Source organism: Salvia hispanica, chromosome 5 (genome assembly GCF_029641045.1).
Source record: "Salvia hispanica isolate PSC_SH4W2 chromosome 5, Shi_PSC_v1, whole genome shotgun sequence".
Taxonomy (NCBI): Eukaryota; Viridiplantae; Streptophyta; class Magnoliopsida; order Lamiales; family Lamiaceae; genus Salvia; species Salvia hispanica.
In genome coordinates, this window is record NC_142696.1 from 15673947 (window position 1) to 15692195 (window position 18249).

Here is an 18249-nt window from a genome sequence, read left to right on the forward strand (position 1 = left end):
TTGACATTAATATCCCTATTCATATTTTTTGTGCATAATAATACTCCAGGGTTGAATGATAGTAATAACCCTTGAATAATCTTCACCTTTAATTTAAAAATCTAAAATCTAATGGCTATCCTTTAGTTGTAGTTAACAATTTAGGAGTGAGTTAGCAATATAACACACCCTTATTCTTTTATATAATATGTATTCCCTCCGTTCCATATTAGATGGCACACTTTATTATGATTTTTAGCCATTTCATTCTCTAATAACAAGATATACGAGTTGCAATTATTTACATAGCACATGCCCTCCACAATTTAGCTCTCAACTTTCACTATCAGAATAACAATGATTCAACTCCACAAATCAAGCACACCAACCAAACTAACAATTTTTCTCATTTTTCTCATGAGTAAGACCAAAATAACCAACCATCTTCTTGGATTGGACAGAACCCAGCTGCCCAAAAACAAATTTGAGTTGAATTCCAGCAAGGAATAGCCGTCTCTCTCCTCATCAGCGGACAAAAACAAGCTCAGAGTCCGGGAATTGACTCCAGATTGTACTTTTCAGAAGATGTGGTTCCATTCTCTTGGTTCTCAAGCCCGTCTGGCTTTTTCATAGCATCCAGAGTTTGTAGATATGAGTAAGACGCGCTTCGGCCTGCTGGAGGCCCGGGATTGCTAATCCTGCTGGCAAGGAATCGACGAATCAGCCCCCTCAGGAAAGGAGCCATCGTATCTGGTTCTTGCTCCAGGTAATACATTATTCCACCCATACATGCGCAGAACAAAGCCACCTGCAAAGTTGAGATACAGATTAAGTATATTTGAATGCAAAACTCTTGATTTTGGACTTGGAAGTGCACTACAGTAGTCATTTGACAATATTTCACCTAGGATACAGTGCATAACGACAAACATGGAGGCATTAGTAAGGGCTCAAATGGTAATCTAGTCTAGGCATAATTCTCTTAACTAAAATTAGTTCTGTAAGATAAATTCGCACATATTATGTGACAAGTCATTATTTCTCTGAAAACCCTAAAAGCTGAGTATATTTCAAGTAGAAGCTCTGCAGTGCAGCACCTAGTACTTGGCAATATATAATGCAAGAAGATTAAGGTAAGAGATAGTGATGGTGCAACAGTGTACGTCATACTCCACGTAAGGAACATTAAAATTACCTCAGCATTCTTGATATCTGGAAGCAAACGACGATTCACCAAAATGTACCACAATGATTCTCCAGCTCTTGGAAGAACGTACAAGGCTAGTTCCCCACGTCTAGCTTTCTTCTCCAATAATACAGACAGGGCGGATAGCCCTCCAGCAAGCCAATAAACTAACTTGTGGTCCTTCAATGCCACTTTTCTATGCAAACATATTACTCCCTTTTTTGCACAGGAGATTAAATCAGTACAATTATGATTGGATGTAAGAGCTTATAAACTTAGCCAGAAAAAGAACCACCTGAAAGATACCAACAAAGGCGGACAAGAATGAAGTTGAACGAACAGCATTTGTAACAGCAGTCCGGCAGGTACGAACTGGAGCATCCATGAACTGGGGGATGAAAATAACGATAAAATATATATTAACCAACCTAAAACTTCACTCAACTGTATGAAGTAAAAAAAATTATTCTGTGAACTGTTGCTGAATCTTGCAAGTCCTTTGCTACATTGATCACTTCACACTTCAGTAATGCTTAATTTATTAAAACAATGTAATTAAGAGGGTTGCAGAAGTAAAATCATCAAATAACTTATAGAAGTACCTTTTGCAGACGCAGAACAACAAACGGGACAAATGTCAAAGAGAAATACAAGGGAAATGTTTTCCTAAAAGTAGCCTTTGCAGCATTCGCATTGTGAACTAAGCATGATTTTGTATCAGGATGAATGACCGAGCAAGGAATAAGTTCAGGAAACTTATCCAACTTCACATCACTGGATGTCCTGCCAGACAGGTAAGCAGCTAGTGATGCAACGTCTACTGGGGAGCCTCTACAGCACTCCCTTACAGCCTTGTATACTGGAGCTGCAACAGGGCCTGTTTTCTGAATGAAATCTTGATATGATTTTGGCAAGCTCTCAGGGCGCATAACAAAGGAGTACATAACCTGAGAAGCTCTTATAATTAGAGGAAATACAATATTAGTAAAGCAACTAAAAGCAATCCTTTACGAAGTTCATAAACTACCAGTTCCATGTCTTAGGAATAATCTCTGTCCAAAGACTGCATGTGAGACAATTATGTAATGCTCAACGCACACACAAAGAAGCAGTAAGTCAGATGTGTGGTCTGTAAATTACCTGCGCACAAGCTATTGCAAAGAGTAGAGTGTCCCCATGGTTCCAATGACTTCCCCATAAGTGGAATTTGTTTTTAGATTTAGCCGAGTTATAGGCACACTGTTCAAACAATTAAAATAAATTAGAGTGGATGGAAATAGAAGTAATAGGACCTCATACATTAGGCCAAAACTGGGAAATGAGATACAGGGTACTTGTACCTGAGCAAGCCTAGCCAAAAGATATAAAGCAAGTGTGCGCCTTCTGCTGGAATCATCTAATGCTAGAATAGACAAACCAGATACTGCACCTGCTAAAATTCTGTTCCATCATCACCTTTAACAAAGTCATCTAAATGGAATTGGATAAGTCATGCAGTAAAAAACCAATCTGAATAATGATGTAGCAGACTTATACTTGAAATCAATTCAAGTATAACAGGAACACTGTTGATGGACCACATCAGATCATGACAAGCAAAACTTATGAAACATTAAAAAAAGACTGAATGATTTTTTATTAACTTACGCATTTAATGGTGTTTCCTTCTTCCTCGTCTTTCTGAGCAAACACCTCAAAGCATGGTAGGAGCCGGTGAATCCCCCAAAAAGCAAGCCGATTCGACATGCTTCTTCTCTCACTATAAGGTCTTTCTCTGATACGAGTTGCTGCAATTATATTCATGGTTGAATAAAAAATTAATAAACTCTTGAATCAGAAATTTTACTAATAATGGATTCCATCAAACATGCATACAGACCAAAGTAAAGAGGATCAGGGGCAGGGGCCAAGGTTGGTCATCAATAACAAGACTATTTGCTGTTTTTCTTAACATACTATCTAGAAGTTGCGTAGCATTTCTTAAGAGGGGTGAGTACATGTGTGTAATCATCTAAAATTGTAAGAATTGTTAACCATGTTTTACTATCTTTTTAACTCATTTGTAATCATAAGAGGAACACAAATGCTTAACTTGGAAAATAAATAAAAACAATTGTATGAGAAAGAAAAAGATGATAGCACAGTATGAACAACATTTATCAGGCTTAGAAGTTCGAAACATCAAAGTGGGAGCAAGTGAGGAGAGGAGAAATAGTGACAGATCCAAGACACCAAAAATACAAATTAATAGATATTATCGTTTCAAATCCATCTCCAAGATCCCTATCCCTGTTCTCATGTTTTTAATGGATAAAGCCTTCCAACGTGGATTGGATATAGTCTCCAAAATTCATCTCCCGAAATCCCTATCAAACTACCATTTGCTGGTAAAGTATATACTACTAGCTAATGGTACTTTACTTGACCACAACATATCCAATCCACATTGGAAGGCTTTATCCATTAAAAACATGAGCAATCCAACTTGAACCAATTGACATAGTTTGACTAGACTATTACAAACTATAGGCTATAAGTAAATAATAACAAAATAAAGAAGTGAAGAGATAGATCATACAAAGGTGAAATCAGCTGAACCAGCTATTAGCCAAATAAAATGGTATGATTATGCTCGACCTTTTGTTATGTCAAGAAAGTAAACATCAAAAGCCTGACTTCCACTCTTATCTGTCTCTAAGTCCACTTAGACCACAGAGAAAAGATTGAAGTAGTAACATTAAATTGCCACGATTATTTCATGGGTATCAGATATCTCTAACATATCTTTAGTTACAAAATACATGTACGGATTAGGAAACATAAAAGAAATTAATCCTTAAGCATGACATGCACATGTTGAGTTAGATTGTACTGAATATGAATTGGGTAGTGTTTGAACTAGAACACCCTAACCAACAGGAAATCAAGACAAGAAAACAAGAAGTTGCTGCAGTGAATATTGAAATTAAGGGAACGATAGTTCAAACTTTGTAATTCTGAAAGACAAACTGCTAGAACTTCTAGGACTATATATTTTGCCAGCTATAACGAGGCTCAGCAAGATAGACATCAAACGAACTAAAGCATAAAGTAACCGGATCACTACTAAAAAAATCCCCATCCATCAAAAGACCCATAGAGTGATGATACGCATCAAAAGCATTTTCCTTGCTATATAATTCTACCCCGTAGGCTTTTCGAAATTCTCATCAATTTTCCAATCATCCTGATATAACATGTATTCTACTGAATCTTTTTCATTCTAATATAGCTGCAGTTCCAGCAGTGAACTTGGAAACCTTCAAAAATTCATCGATGAATAAATGAAACTGAATAGCGATCGCACCAATTCCCCCAAACTACCTAGATAAAATAATTTAATTCCATAGCAACCCCCCGCATAATCCAACCACAAAATCAGTCGTGATCTGAAATTCAAATACTACCTTGATATCAAGGAGAGAGGAATAGGACTTGAGGCGAGCGAGCTTGAAGGCGCGGAGGAGAATCCCGATACCGACGCGAATCCCGTAAGAGAGCAGGAAGGTCTGGCACAGGTTGCCGACGGCATGCGCGACGCAGGACTCGTCGGCGTGATCGCAGGGGGGGTGGAGATCGCCCGGTGGGCCCCGCTGGCCGTGCTGTATCTCCTGGAGTGCTTCCTTCAGCAGGCGCTCCGCATCCCGCAGCCGGCGCTCGGCTTCGTCGGGCTGCTGCGGCGGCTTGGAGGTGCGCATTTTGGGGCAGGATAGGGCGGTTTCAGCATCTACGACTGTAGCCTTTTTTATTGTTTTCGATTTGCGTGCGCAATTGCAAATGGAGAATTATTAAATTCTATTGTGAGTGAGTTAATTGATTATAAAATTCTGCCACTGCCACTGCCGCAGAAATGGCGTCATGGATTCTCATCATCGGGCCATTTCTGTAATCGGGTCGGGTTGATTTGTTGTGAAGGGAAGGCGATACCACCAATACACAGTATTGGTCCGCGTGTACGACTTCGAAATCCAAACGACGTCGCTTTTCTGTCGCTCTATTATCAATTTCATACCCCTCCCCTCCGTCCCACTTTAGAAGTCTCGATTTACCATTTTTGGATGTCCCACTTTAGGAGCCCGGCTGGAATATTCCATAAATGTTATTAGGCCTCACATTCCACTAACATTTTTCCACTCACATTTTATTATAAAATTAATATAAAATAGTACTTCATCCGTTTCTTCATAGTTGAGACATTTTACCATTTCGGAAAGTTTCTTCATAGTTGAGTCGTTTCTTTATATGGTAACTTTTTCCTCTTTCTTACTTTACTCTCTCTTACTTTATTCTCTCTACTTTATTCACTTTATACTTTATTCGCTCTACCTTTTCCTCTCTCTTACTTTTATATCTATTTATTTAACACACCCAACATTCATTTCTAAAACTCCGTGCCGAAAAGTTCCGCCTCAACTATGAAGAAACGGAGGGAGTATGACCCACATTCCACTATCTTTTTTCACCAACTTTCCTTTACATTTCTTAATACCCGTACCAAATTCAACCGGGACTCCTAAAGTGGGACGGAGAGAGTAATACTTAAGAGTTGTCCGAACCCACAACCAAAGCCATTTACAGCAATTTGTCTACAGCTAAAAAAAATAATGTGGCACAGTCACGAAGGCGTCCAAGGCGCACAAAAACTTATCCAGCCCAATAGTGAACACGCTACAGCCACAAATCACATTATTTTATCAATTGTTGGTATATTTTTATTCAATTAGAATAGAAATTATTGGACTAAAAATAATTTTAAAAAAAAATTACTAAAATTTAATTAGAAATAAAATTTAAACCAATTCGTTGTATTATAGACACGCAAAAATTATACAACAAAAATTTTATAAAAACACAAAATAAAACCGCCACCGCCTACTCGGTGGCATCATCGGAATCCACCGCGTCTGGGATGGAGGGGGAGTGGGACTCGATATCCACGGCTGGGAAGGAAGATAGTTGTCGTATCCTGACTCTCTGGTGCCAGGGAAATCACTATCTCCACCTTGCATATTGAGACAACAAAAATATAGAGAGTTGAAAAAAGGGTGTAGATGTGTGTGAGGTGAAAAGAATGAAATATGGTGTATTTATAAAGAAAAAAACCAAAAAGTAAAAAAATAAATTTATTTCTGACGCCGTGCAATAGGGCGTCGCGGCGCCGGTCCCACCGCCGCTGTCTCGCCGCCAACGTGGCGCATGGCCATCCACCCCCCTCGCCGCGCCCGCCCATTTCCACAGTAATAGGGAGTCGCGGTGCCGCCAAGGACGTTGCGGCTGCTGCAGCCTCCCTATTGTGGGCACTCTAACAGTCATGTCACAACCACAAATCACATTATTTAATCAATTGTTGGTATATTTTAATTGGATTGGAATACAAATGAGAGAATTAGGTGTATTTATAGAAAATATTTAAGAACAAAAAATTAAAAATTTAAACGCCGCCGCCGCCGCAGAATCCCCCCCGGGGGCCGCCGCCGCAGAATCCCCCCCCCCCCCCCCCGGGCTCCCCTCGCCCGGCCCCCCACTATGGACATTCTTACTATCTATGTCCCAATTAAGTTGATTCCAAAATTTTTATACAAAGAAATTAATAAATATGAATAAAATAGAAAAGATAAAGAAAATAAAGTAGGTGGTAAAATAAAGTAAGTAAGAATAATTAGATATTTTATTTTTTTATTAAAAAAAATACTCAAATTAATTGGAAGGAATGAGTATTACTTCTTACTCCATCATGTAAAAAGAAATGCATAAGTTAGTACAGTAAAAAAATAAAGTTGAAGATAAAATAAAATATAAAGAAAAAGAAATAGTATTAGTAAAATATAAGTGAAAATAATAAGTTAAAGAGATACTCCCTTCGTCTGCGAATAGGAGTTATGTTTTTCCATTTTAGTCTGTCCGCAAATAGGAGTCTCGGTTCACTTTTACCATAAATGGTAATAGGATCTCATATCCACTAACACATTTCACTCACATTTCATTTAAAATTAATATATACAAATATGACTCATATTCCATTAACTTTTTTTTCACTCACTTTTCTTAACATTTCTTAAAACTCTGCTGTCAAGGAATGAGACTCCTGATGGTGGAAGGAGTGAATAGTAATAATTTTTTACTAGAAAATGAATTAATGTCAAGTTTAATGGGACACTCAAAATAAGTCATATTTAATAGGATGACAAATTTTATTGGCATATGATTCTACTGTTATGTACGATAATAAATTTTTAAATAGAAATTAATACTTTGGTCTGACTAAATAGTGTAAATTAATACGATAAGGAAATTAATACTTTAGAAATAATCGTTGTTTACATGAAAATAGATAGGGATGTCAATCGGGCTAACTCGTTCGGGTTCGGATCAGCCCACTCGGGTCGTCGGGCTATTTGGGTGCGAGCCATTCGGGTTATGGATTTTTCGGATCATAAATTTTCAACCCTAACCCGTCGGGTTTTGGGCTAACCCATCGGGCTATTCGGGCCTAAAAGCTTTCAATATAATCTCTTGTATCAAAATTTTCTTCTATAAAATGATTTTAAATTTTAGATATTTTTTTTCTTTTTAGTTTAGAATCATATAAAATCTTCAATTATTCATAGTTTTCTTCAATAATACTTGAAAAGAAGCCTTTCATCTCGATCAACTACAATATAAGTTAAAGCTTGTGTTCGTGCCATTATTATGATATTGTTCGTAACTAATTCTTTATGAAAATTAAAAATCATATCTTACATGAATCATTATTAAAATGATAAATATATTAAGATTTTGATGGGTTCATTCTTAATTTTTTCTTGATTGACTTTGATGGTGGTAAGACACTAGTGGCAGATGATGAGATGGTGCAATAATGAGTTGAGATGAAACTTGAAAGCTGATATTGTGGGATCGAGTGGAAAAATGTAGAATGAAGATTAAATAAGACTAATGATTGTGTAGAATGAAGATTGATGATTGATAAGGCTAATTTCATGCATCGATTATATGGTGAAAAGCGTTATAATTTGTTGGGTCTAACACGTTTCCTAAGCCAGGTGTGTGAAGAAAAATTGCTAGATCGAGGAAACGCTGAAGGAGATGGTCTAGCGAAGGAATGAAGTGAAGTGAGCAGGATTTAAAAGAAAAGAAGGCGTGACAGAGGGAGTCAATAGCTGAGGGCAACAAAGTCTATCTATACCTCGCTGGGCCCCACTCCAACGCCTATATATAGAAGAGCATGCAACGCACATCATATCACTTTTTCCCTCTTTTAGCTCACACACATACACACACTTGGGAATGGGAGATCTGGGGTAGTCGGGTACGAAGGGTTATTTTCTTTAGAAGTTTCGCAGTTGCAACACCGTCTGCGTGTGGACGAAGATACAATCTCTTTTAATTCCGTTTGTTTTGCACTTTTGCGATCGAACTTCACTTTTGGGAGTCGACTTGGCTGTTGATGATACTAGTTATCTTTTCGCTTTGTTGATTTGTGTTTAGTTGTGATATTTTGAGTTGATTTACGTAGATCTCGCTGCTGGAAGTTTATTTCAAAAAGTATTATGTCGATCTCTGTTTATTTTGATGTTGTGGTGTTTGATATGGGAATTCGATGATAGATCTGTGGTTTATTGACTGATTGGAGGTTGTTGTTCAAATCTGAAGCGATGAAGTGTTTCTGTTGGTTGGAGTTTGTGTTGGATGCTTGGATTCGGAGTGGATTTAGCGTCTGAGGTTGGATCCGAAGTGAGAAAAGGAAGTTGTTAGATGGATTTGAGTTTTCTTCTTGTTTTATGCTTTACTTCGTCTAGCGTCTACAGATCTGTTTAGTTCTTCGTTGTTATGCATAAATTTGATTTAGATTTAGCTTGCTCTGCTCTGATTTCGTTCATGTAGATTTTCTTATGAGTTTTTACGCAATTTGGTTGTAGAAGATGATGTCGCTGTTAGTTAGTACTAGAGTTAGTTATTCTGCCAGCTTTTCGTACGTACTCTGCTTTTTCAGTCATGGTCCCACAGTCAGTTTATTTCCTAGGTCTAGGTAATTGGAGTAGTTTTCTTAGATCTGGTGATCGAGCAGTTAATTTTCTCGCAACGTTCTCTTATTATTTCGCCTAGGTCTAGCTATTAGCTTAGGAGTTTTAAGATTCTCAAGTCAAGTTTAATATTGTTTTCCTCAACCCAAGAAAAAATGCGTGGCAGCAGCCAACACCAAAAACAAATCCAAATCCTTGAACATGAGTATTACGCATCCTTCTCTGTGGGATCGATCCCTACTTCCCTATACTAGGTTTAGTAAAGTGGTTGAGGGTTTTGAAAGAAGTGCTCTGTGTGTCCGACGACCAGGATTTCCTGCGACAACGAGTTCCTAGACTGCGTGATCTAGTGGATTTGCTGGACCTAGGGAGCCTGTTATTTCCTTCTGAACACACTATGAACACACCTACCTTTCAAGGATTCAAAAATATTAAAACCCCTTAAAACTTAGTATTTTATAATTAAAACTCACAACCCATCGGGCCGACCCGCAACCCGTTTAACCTGTTTTGTATTCGGGTAATAAAATTACAGCCCTAACCCGCTCATATTATCGGATTGTTCGGGCCGGCCCACGGGTTTCGGGTTGAATTGACATCCCTAAAAACAGTCATAGTCACCTTTTTTTGAATTAATTTTCGTGGGAATATAGTTTTTCTTAAAATATAATGTATCGTAAAACTGATTTTTATGGAAAATAATGCATCCTAATCTAAATTTTTAAAATTGAAGATGATACTAATAATTTCAAGTTTTTTTATTACAAAATGGATTTGGTTACCAATCTTTTGATAAGAAGCAATGGTGGAGAGAAGAGGGGTCGAGCCACCGCAGTCCCCAAGGAAACTGCCGGAATTCTCCTCCCAATAGCCCCCAGACTCCACGGCATTCGGAACTCTGCCTCGTGATTCAATTTCAGGCAGTATAACTTTATATGGGCCTATTAGGACATTCACAATGGTGGCCTTAAATTCAAAGCTCATCTCAAAGTCTATCTTCATTTCCTTCTGCCACGTCAGCAGCTCATTTGAAAGCCTATCTCACTGCAATAGGAGCCCATTCATTTCAGAGCCTATCTCCCTGCAATAGGAGCCCATCCCTGAGCATATTTCAGAACCCATCTTATTTCCAGACATCACTATTTTATATTTTGCACTTTTACTCCATCCATCCCACAAGAATATGCAATCTTTCATTTTTAGTCTTTCAAGAATATGCAATTTCTAATTTTGAAAACTCTTTTCTCTTTAATGAGGTGGGACCCACTCTCTCTCTTACTTTACCAATTTTGCATTAAAACATGTGTCGAACTCAAAGTGCATATTTTTTGGGACGGAGGGAGTAATTGTTAGTGTGACATAAAACCACATAAAATACAAGAAAAATAATTAAAGACAACTCAATAAAAAACAAATTTCATTAAAAAGAAAATATCCTACATATAAAAAAAAGTACAGAAAAAAACAAACTAAAAATATAGAAAACAATATGACTAGAGAGAAATAAATTGTAGAGTGAGATAAAATGAAGCTGGATGAATGTGAATAATTTGTGGGGAATGGGGTGTATATAAAAGGATAAAAATGAAATCGCCTCAACCGATGAATCGGCTTGGGGGGGGGGGGAGGCGATGAAGATTGGAGATTGGCTCCCGCTCCACAATAGGTGATTGCCGATGGGGTGGCCGCTCACATGGCCCTCGCGATCGGCCACCATTGTGAATGGCTTAGTTTACTAACCAAGATGACCCATTTCTTATTTAGGAAATACTTAAAGTACTCAATTATCTTTTTCCTTTCTTATTTTATCCATCTCTCCTAATTTTAAACACCCAACAACCTTTTTTCTCTCCAACAACCTTTTATTTCTTTTACTTTATTGTCTCTACTTTATTTCTTTATAATTTACTAGTCCTTGGTAGTAAGGTGTTATTTTTTTGCATAGAATTTTATAAAAAAATGTTTTAAGTGATTTAAATAAAGAGAGAATGAAGTAGAAAGAAAAAATGTAGAGAGAGAAAGAGAAAATAAAGTAAAAGAGAGTAAAATAAGAGAGAGAATGTATTATTTTTTGCCAAAAAAAATAAATGACCAAATAGATTAAGACAACCCAAAAAAATACGACTCTAGTACGGAGGGACAAAGTAAATACTCATTCTGTCCCACTACAAGTGAGACGTTTCTTTTCGGCCGTTGTTTTACAAAGATGATACTAATAAATAGTTAGATTCGAGAGAAAGTAAAGTAAAAGAGTAACTAATATAGAAGAGAGTCGTATATACATTATTCTCTTACTTACTTTATTTTCTTTCCATTCTAATGGTTTATTATCATTTTTGCTAAGCAACGTTTAAATTGAAGTGCCTTAGTTAAATGCTCAATACTTTTTTGTAAATAATTGTTGGGATCCATATTTGATAGAGAGAAGAGAAGAGAGTAGAGGAGTGGATTGTGATGTGAATTGAGGGAGTATATATAATGTCCGGAAAAAAAAACGGAAAACGCGTCCATCGTTTGTCGACCGCCATCGTCCGCGCTCCTGCAATGAGCGGATGAGGCGACGGATGATGATCGGGCAACGCGTCATCCGCGCCCGAACTTTCATCCTACCCGCCCGTCCGTCAACCTGCAGTGGTAGAAATGAGGACGGACTCGGACGATGCGTCGTCCGGAAGAATTCTCAACCATTACGGATGCCATTAGAATTGGAGCAAAAAATATAATTGCCATATCGCCTTACTAAAACACGTTAATATTTATGCCTGTCATTTGATAAAATTTAATTTCTTCAACGTCGAAAATTGAAAAGAGTGAAATATCACTTGAAACTCTAAAGCTATACATGTTTTATAAAAAAAACCTTAAAACTGTTAATTTTAAGTCCTTAGAAATATTGGAATGAAATTGAAAAACATAAAAACTGAATAAAAAGATAAGAAAACCTCAAACCTGCATAAAAGGATTGAAACCCAAATATTTCCTATGATGTCATGTAATGCGAACTAGAAACATAATACAGTAGTAGCTATTGCTGTTATGAATCTTTAGGATTTTGCCAGGAGGCTTGCCATTGCTTGTCATAATATGTGGCTTCATCAGCTAGCTTCTTTATATTGCTGATATCTTCTTTTCTTCGAAAAAGGAGCACTCCAACCACAGTAAGCAGAAGAGCAGCCTTGCAGACGAAATTCCCAGTCTGTCCGACCATGTCCAGCCCTGTCAAACCATCCACACCATACGCCATGAAGAACCCCACCATCGCGGCTCGACCTGCAACAACTCATTCATCACTAATCTAATGCTTCTAAAACTACAAATAGGAAATGTGAGAGGGATTTATATAGGTAAAGTTACCGTTGAGCAGCTCAGCCTCAGGGAGGTGAGAATGACGAATCCAAGCCCACCATGGTATAACGGAGCTCCTGAATAGCACCGGTTCTTTGTTTGTTGAGGCTTGTGGATATACTTCCAGAAACTTCCTTCTCCTGGCCTCTATCAAGACACAAAATGCCTATCCCTATTTAGAGAATCAATCAATATAAAGGATAATTATAGTGTTGGAGATCATTACCTGCAACAATAACAGACTCCCAATCCATTCTCCCCTCCTTCACAAACATGTTTAGATCCCACGTCCCATTCTTCCATCTCGCGTCATGAAATCTTGGTTGTGAATGTTGGTCTGAGCTGCTGCTACTGCTGCTGTTATTAACCAATGCTAATGAAGGCTCTTCGTGTTCTTGTTCTTTTGGTATTTTTAGACCTTCCACCTTCGTTCGCGCATGACCAGACACTCTCTTGGTGACATGTTGAGAACTGCAAGCTCTTTGTATGGAAGCACTTATGCCAATCGATGCCATCACTTAGTTAACCAACAAAATATAGTGTGGGTTTTTCTCCGTCTCTCATGTATCTCTTCTTCTTAATTAATGGGTGGGTGTTGAGGATAACAAGTGGCAGAGGAGGCCATACCTTATCTTCTGCTACATGCTGCATTATAGCATCTACATGCCTCATGCTGTTCATATGGGTGCATGCACTTTGCTTGCAAATTTATAATTAAAAAAATAAAAAAATTATTCACCCTAAATTAGACACCCAATGTGAAGTATTGTGAAAATATAAAACGAAACTTACAGATTATGGGGTTGTAAAAGCAGATAAATCAGTAGTTAACCAGATTGCACAACGAAGCATGATAAAATGAGTCAATAAAGTCGCTCATCAAACTACTACATTTATTTCTTTATGCAAGTTCACATACGAAGAAACTTTTCGAAGGGCGCAAAGTGAACAAGGATGCTAGGCTTCCCAGCCCCTCAGTAGAGTAGCACGAGCAACACGGTTGACACCTAATGTAAATGCACCCATCCGAAGGTTGCAATCCTGCAACTGGCACATGCCCTTGATATTGTGGAAGGCCTTTGTCATATATCTCTTAAGTTCATTATTCACCTTATCCTCATCCCACATGAATCCTTGAATGTTCTGCATACAGAAATTAGCAGTTTCATCAAGAAAATTTGAAGTGGATCATATAATGATCAACATATTTGGAACGACACATAGATTATCATATGTTGAAGCAATATAGTCAGATGAAGATGTGGCATAAACCAAGTGACACAGCGTTACAAATTTACAATTGCATTTACTCCATTAATAAAGTGAGCAGAAGAACCTTACCTGCACCCACTCAAAATAGCTAACGGTCACACCTCCTGCGTTTGCATATATATCAGGAAGTATTACAACTCCCTTTTTAGACAAAATCTGCAGAAGTGGAACAATTTCATTAGATATTGTCTATACTGGTTTAAGTAAGACTAGAGAACAAGTTCAGACCTCATCAGCATCTGGATCAGTTGGATGATTAGCGGCTTCTATGATAAACTTGGCTCTAACATCTCCAGCATTTTCTCTTCAACAAGAAAATAAACCAATAAAAGTCAGGCAGAATGTAGCATGCAGGAATCTTAACTAACCACTGAAAATGTATGAACAATTATTAGAAACTGCGAGTACAGCCATATGCCTAATCTCTTTCATATCTCCATGCTGAATCCTGATAATGAAAGCACTATGTTGTTCGTGAAATTTTCTTCATAACCTATGTTCTGTCGTATGCTTTTCTTTAGGTCAGAAAAGATTAGTTATATCAACACAAGCTACTCATTAAAGCAAATGTAGTGCAGAGCTGATCGTTGTCCCATTATGGTACTTTAGCCATAATGATGGATATAGTGATTCTATAGATTAGAGACAATAGAAAAAAAGTGTACCACAGACTTACCATTATATATCAGTTAATTCAGAAACAAACGTAAGTTCCCCAAATATTGGTAGTATACCATTAAAAGCATAAGTCCATGTTACTTGCATAGTTTTCAGATGGAATTCACTCAAGAAACTCATTAAACTACTAGAAATTTCATATTTGGTTTTGACAGTCATTCAGGAACATAATTATTCATATAACTATAAATGGTTTCACGGAAAAAAACCATCTGCAATTCAAGGAGCATCTCACAAAGAGGAGAAGACTAACAAAATTTGTTAGATACATCCATGTTGGACTCTGCTCAGAGGGGTAACGAAACTTCACAATGTTTCTACGTATACTTGCTGTATTACCCTATGATCTGGAAAAGAATCCAATGAAACTAAAGGTTCCTTATTAAATTCAATTCGTTCTTTAAGAAAAGAAAAGGAGCACTTTTTCTTTAGGACAAGGGAGGGGAAAGCATTCAGGGTAGAAGATTTAATAAGCATTTAGGACAATTTGTTCATCTGCTAATGTAAAATGTTAAACCTGTTTAAAACACCACCAAGAGCACACGGCACGAGAACATCACACTCATGAGTTAGCAAGTCATTTGAGTCCATTGCATCAGCACCGTCGAAATCGGCTAGCTTTCCTGTTGTCTCTTTATGCTGAAGTAATGCCTTTATGTCAATACCATTAGGATTCCTCACTGCTCCAGTGATATCACTCACTGCAACAACCTTGCCACCTTTTTCATGGAAGAGTCTTGCAGCCCATGATCCAACATTGCCAAAACCCTGTATAATGTTCAAACATTAGATGCTCAACTTTTTATACAAATGTTACTTGAGGAGAATAAATGAAGTGAAATTTACTTGATACCTGAATGGCAAAAGTCAAGCCCTTAATTGATTTTCCATGTTCAGCAAGCAATGCTTCAGTTGCGTATACAACTCCACGCCCAGTTGCTGCCTCTCTACCCAGTGAACCACCAAGATCCTGACATACCAATTACAGAAACAAGACCCTCAAGATGGTAAAATGAGATGATAGCTTAAGTTGGAAAAAAAGTATCAACTTTACAAAGTTCTAGTTTATAGTTTGAAATCTACTTACAGTTGGTTTTCCCGTAACAACTGCAGGCGAGTAACCATGAAATTTTGAGTACTCGTCCAAAATCCAAGCCATTGTCTGCAAATCACAAATAATTTGTATTTATTCTTATGAAGGGAAAAGTTAAATGTTATTTTAATAAAGAAACAGAACATTTTACCTGAGCATTAGTGCCCATATCTGGCGCTGGGACATCAGTATTTACCCCAATGAGATCATGTATCTTCTGTGTGAAGACACGAGTAAGACGTTCTAGCTCACTAATACTTAATTCTTTTGGTGTGCATCCTATTCCACCTTTAGCACCACCATATGGAATATCTGCTACCGCGGTCTTCCACGTCATCAATTGAGCAAGGGCGTTCACTTCATCAGGGTCAACCTTTATATAGAATTTGAGTATATCTCAGCACGAGTAGAAGAAAGCCATGCATAAGCATAATATGACAATATATATTATAATTCACGGACAGAGGATCCAATACTCATCACACAGGAATACTTAAGCAGAAACACAAAGATATTACGAGGAAGCAGAAGATCATCAAATGCTTGAAATTTGAATACAAAGTTATCAATGCTGAATTTTGGTACATTAATCATTTATATATGAACAACTGGATATTTGTAAAATGAACCACTTCCTTGTTAGCCTTGACCATAAGAAGAAAATGTATTGAATGCTCTTCAGTTTGTTAGAGCATTTCCATCACTAAATCCATTGGTGTAGTAGGCAGGTAATTATATAGCTAACTCTATCACAATCTATGTACTGAACCATGCAAATTTCACATAAAACAGAAACGAACCAGGAGCATGTGTTATATCAGCCAAAAATTGTTGTCTGTAACTATTAAATGAAGAAGACAGAGCACAAAAGCGATAGATTTGGAAACAAGGATTTTCATGAAGACATATACACATCCAAATGGCACTTGTATGCCATGAAGAATCTAATCTATACACATCCAAGCATTCAGAGGACGGCACTGAAAACGTCCTTGTTGTAAGAGTGTGTGTTCATCTTAGATCCAGCATCCCCGGAGGGCACAGAGTAGATCACGAGTTGCAAACCGACGCTGTGAACAGTGAACCACTATGGTTGGTACATATATGATTCAGGCTTGCCAGTGGTCAATATTACGTTAACATCTCAAAGAAGCAATCTCATCTATGTTAAGCTAGTCATTCAATTTTCAGCACTAAGCCACTCTTCAGATTGCAGGTTTTAACTTTTAACAATTTACATTCCTTCGCTCTTATTAGCTATACCAATCTAAGATACGATGATGACTATCCATCCCCTACCTCGTCAAACAAGCGTTCTTAAGAATTTTAAAAAAAATTAAAAACAAAAAAAAAACAGGCTGAAAAGCAAATTGAGACCTCTGGATGATATCGGATCCCTCCTTTCATGGGGCCGCGGGAATTATCATGCTGCACTCTGAATCCAATGTACGAAACCAGCGTTCCATCATCTTTCGGAATCGTGCACTCCACCTGATCATAAACCATATAAAGTAAACTCTCATAACTCAAAACGATCGAAACAAGGCATAGATCATTTCAAAACCCCATTTCAATAGATCACAACAAAAACTCACAAAATCAAACAGACCTTAATCTCTCTGAACGGGATCAATAGGCTCTTCTCAAGCTTGGAGTCGAGACCGAGAATGCGCGCCGCTTGACGGAAGTTGCGATTTGTGGCGGCGAGAGCATTCATCTCAAAAACTAATTGAGACGAAAGTAGCAAGAGAAAAATGAAAAAGAGTGTGAGTGAGTATAAACTACAGACACTGGTGTCGTTTTGATCAGTGAGCTACGTATATATACACAATTGGATTCATGACGTATTTGCATAAACCTATTTTTAGGAAATATCGGTTGGGCTCTTTTGGATATATTGATGCGGGGCTATATGCAGGGGAATTGCTATCCATTTCAATGGACTTTTGACTCAGCAATTCTAAATCGAATTAGCTTTTTTAATCATTTGGTTCTTAATTTTTTGTTAAATTTTTAGTACTCTTTATATGCATTTATGTTTTTTTTTACTGTTTGAGAATATTTTTATCCTTTTTATTTTAGTTTATATGAGAGAGAATTTAGTCCATCCCAAAATACCTTATCACCTTTTTACATCATTGTCAATATCTCTCCGATTTATACAATCATCATCAAATGTCGGATTAATGTTTTTATATATGCTCGTAAAGAGTGAACTATTATTGTATCTGGAATAATTAATTTCTGTGTAATGCATAATAGAGCGAAACCATTTTCTTAGGCTAGATCTGCAACTCCAACTAATTCAATGGCGAAGGACAACAAGACTCCCACCACCACCGTCGTCACCTTTCGTTTCTCTAGTCTTGTGTTAAGGGGGGATTCCCTTAAAAAGATATTGAAGATTATTAGATTCGCGAGGATACATTGCCTCATCGATCAACCAGAATCAAGAGCAGTTTTGTGTGAAAATAACCAAACAAACGATAAGAGTAAATCCCACCAAAGATGACTCATGATAAGTGTCCTTATAGACTCAAAGTTCACAGTACAAATTAAAAGCACATAGCATTCATGCACTTGATCAAGCTAAACAGTCAAAGGGATCAAGCAGACTACTATCTGGTCGTTGG

At 37.5% G+C, this 18249-nt stretch overlaps 3 protein-coding genes across 3 annotated transcripts; all 3 read right to left on the reverse strand.

Moving 5' to 3' along the window:
• Positions 1–221: 221 nt before the first annotated feature.
• Positions 222–5113, reverse strand: LOC125190264 (Mitochondrial import inner membrane translocase subunit Tim17/Tim22/Tim23 family protein). Its single transcript, XM_048087521.2, has 8 exons — positions 4612–5113; positions 2813–2952; positions 2506–2605; positions 2306–2404; positions 1768–2112; positions 1461–1553; positions 1175–1381; positions 222–787 (listed from the first exon to the last, which is right to left on the reverse strand). The coding sequence occupies exons 1-8, from the start codon at positions 4900–4902 to the stop codon at positions 524–526; spliced, it is 1539 nt and encodes a 512-aa protein (XP_047943478.1). The 5' UTR covers positions 4903–5113; the 3' UTR covers positions 222–523.
• A 6983-nt stretch (positions 5114–12096) lies between these two features.
• Positions 12097–13201, reverse strand: LOC125190150 (light-harvesting complex-like protein 3 isotype 1, chloroplastic). The gene is made up of 3 exons (XM_048087359.2): positions 12800–13201; positions 12583–12720; positions 12097–12498 (listed from the first exon to the last, which is right to left on the reverse strand). Exons 1-3 carry the CDS (start codon positions 13086–13088, stop codon positions 12263–12265), a joined length of 663 nt encoding a protein of 220 aa, XP_047943316.1. The 5' UTR covers positions 13089–13201; the 3' UTR covers positions 12097–12262.
• A 131-nt stretch (positions 13202–13332) lies between these two features.
• On the reverse strand, positions 13333–17477 carry LOC125190149 (glutamate dehydrogenase A-like). Its single transcript, XM_048087358.2, has 9 exons — positions 17226–17477; positions 16994–17107; positions 15768–15989; positions 15611–15685; positions 15377–15493; positions 15041–15291; positions 14074–14149; positions 13915–14001; positions 13333–13716 (listed from the first exon to the last, which is right to left on the reverse strand). The coding sequence occupies exons 1-9, from the start codon at positions 17331–17333 to the stop codon at positions 13531–13533; spliced, it is 1236 nt and encodes a 411-aa protein (XP_047943315.1). The 5' UTR covers positions 17334–17477; the 3' UTR covers positions 13333–13530.
• Between the last annotated feature and the right edge of the window lie 772 nt (positions 17478–18249).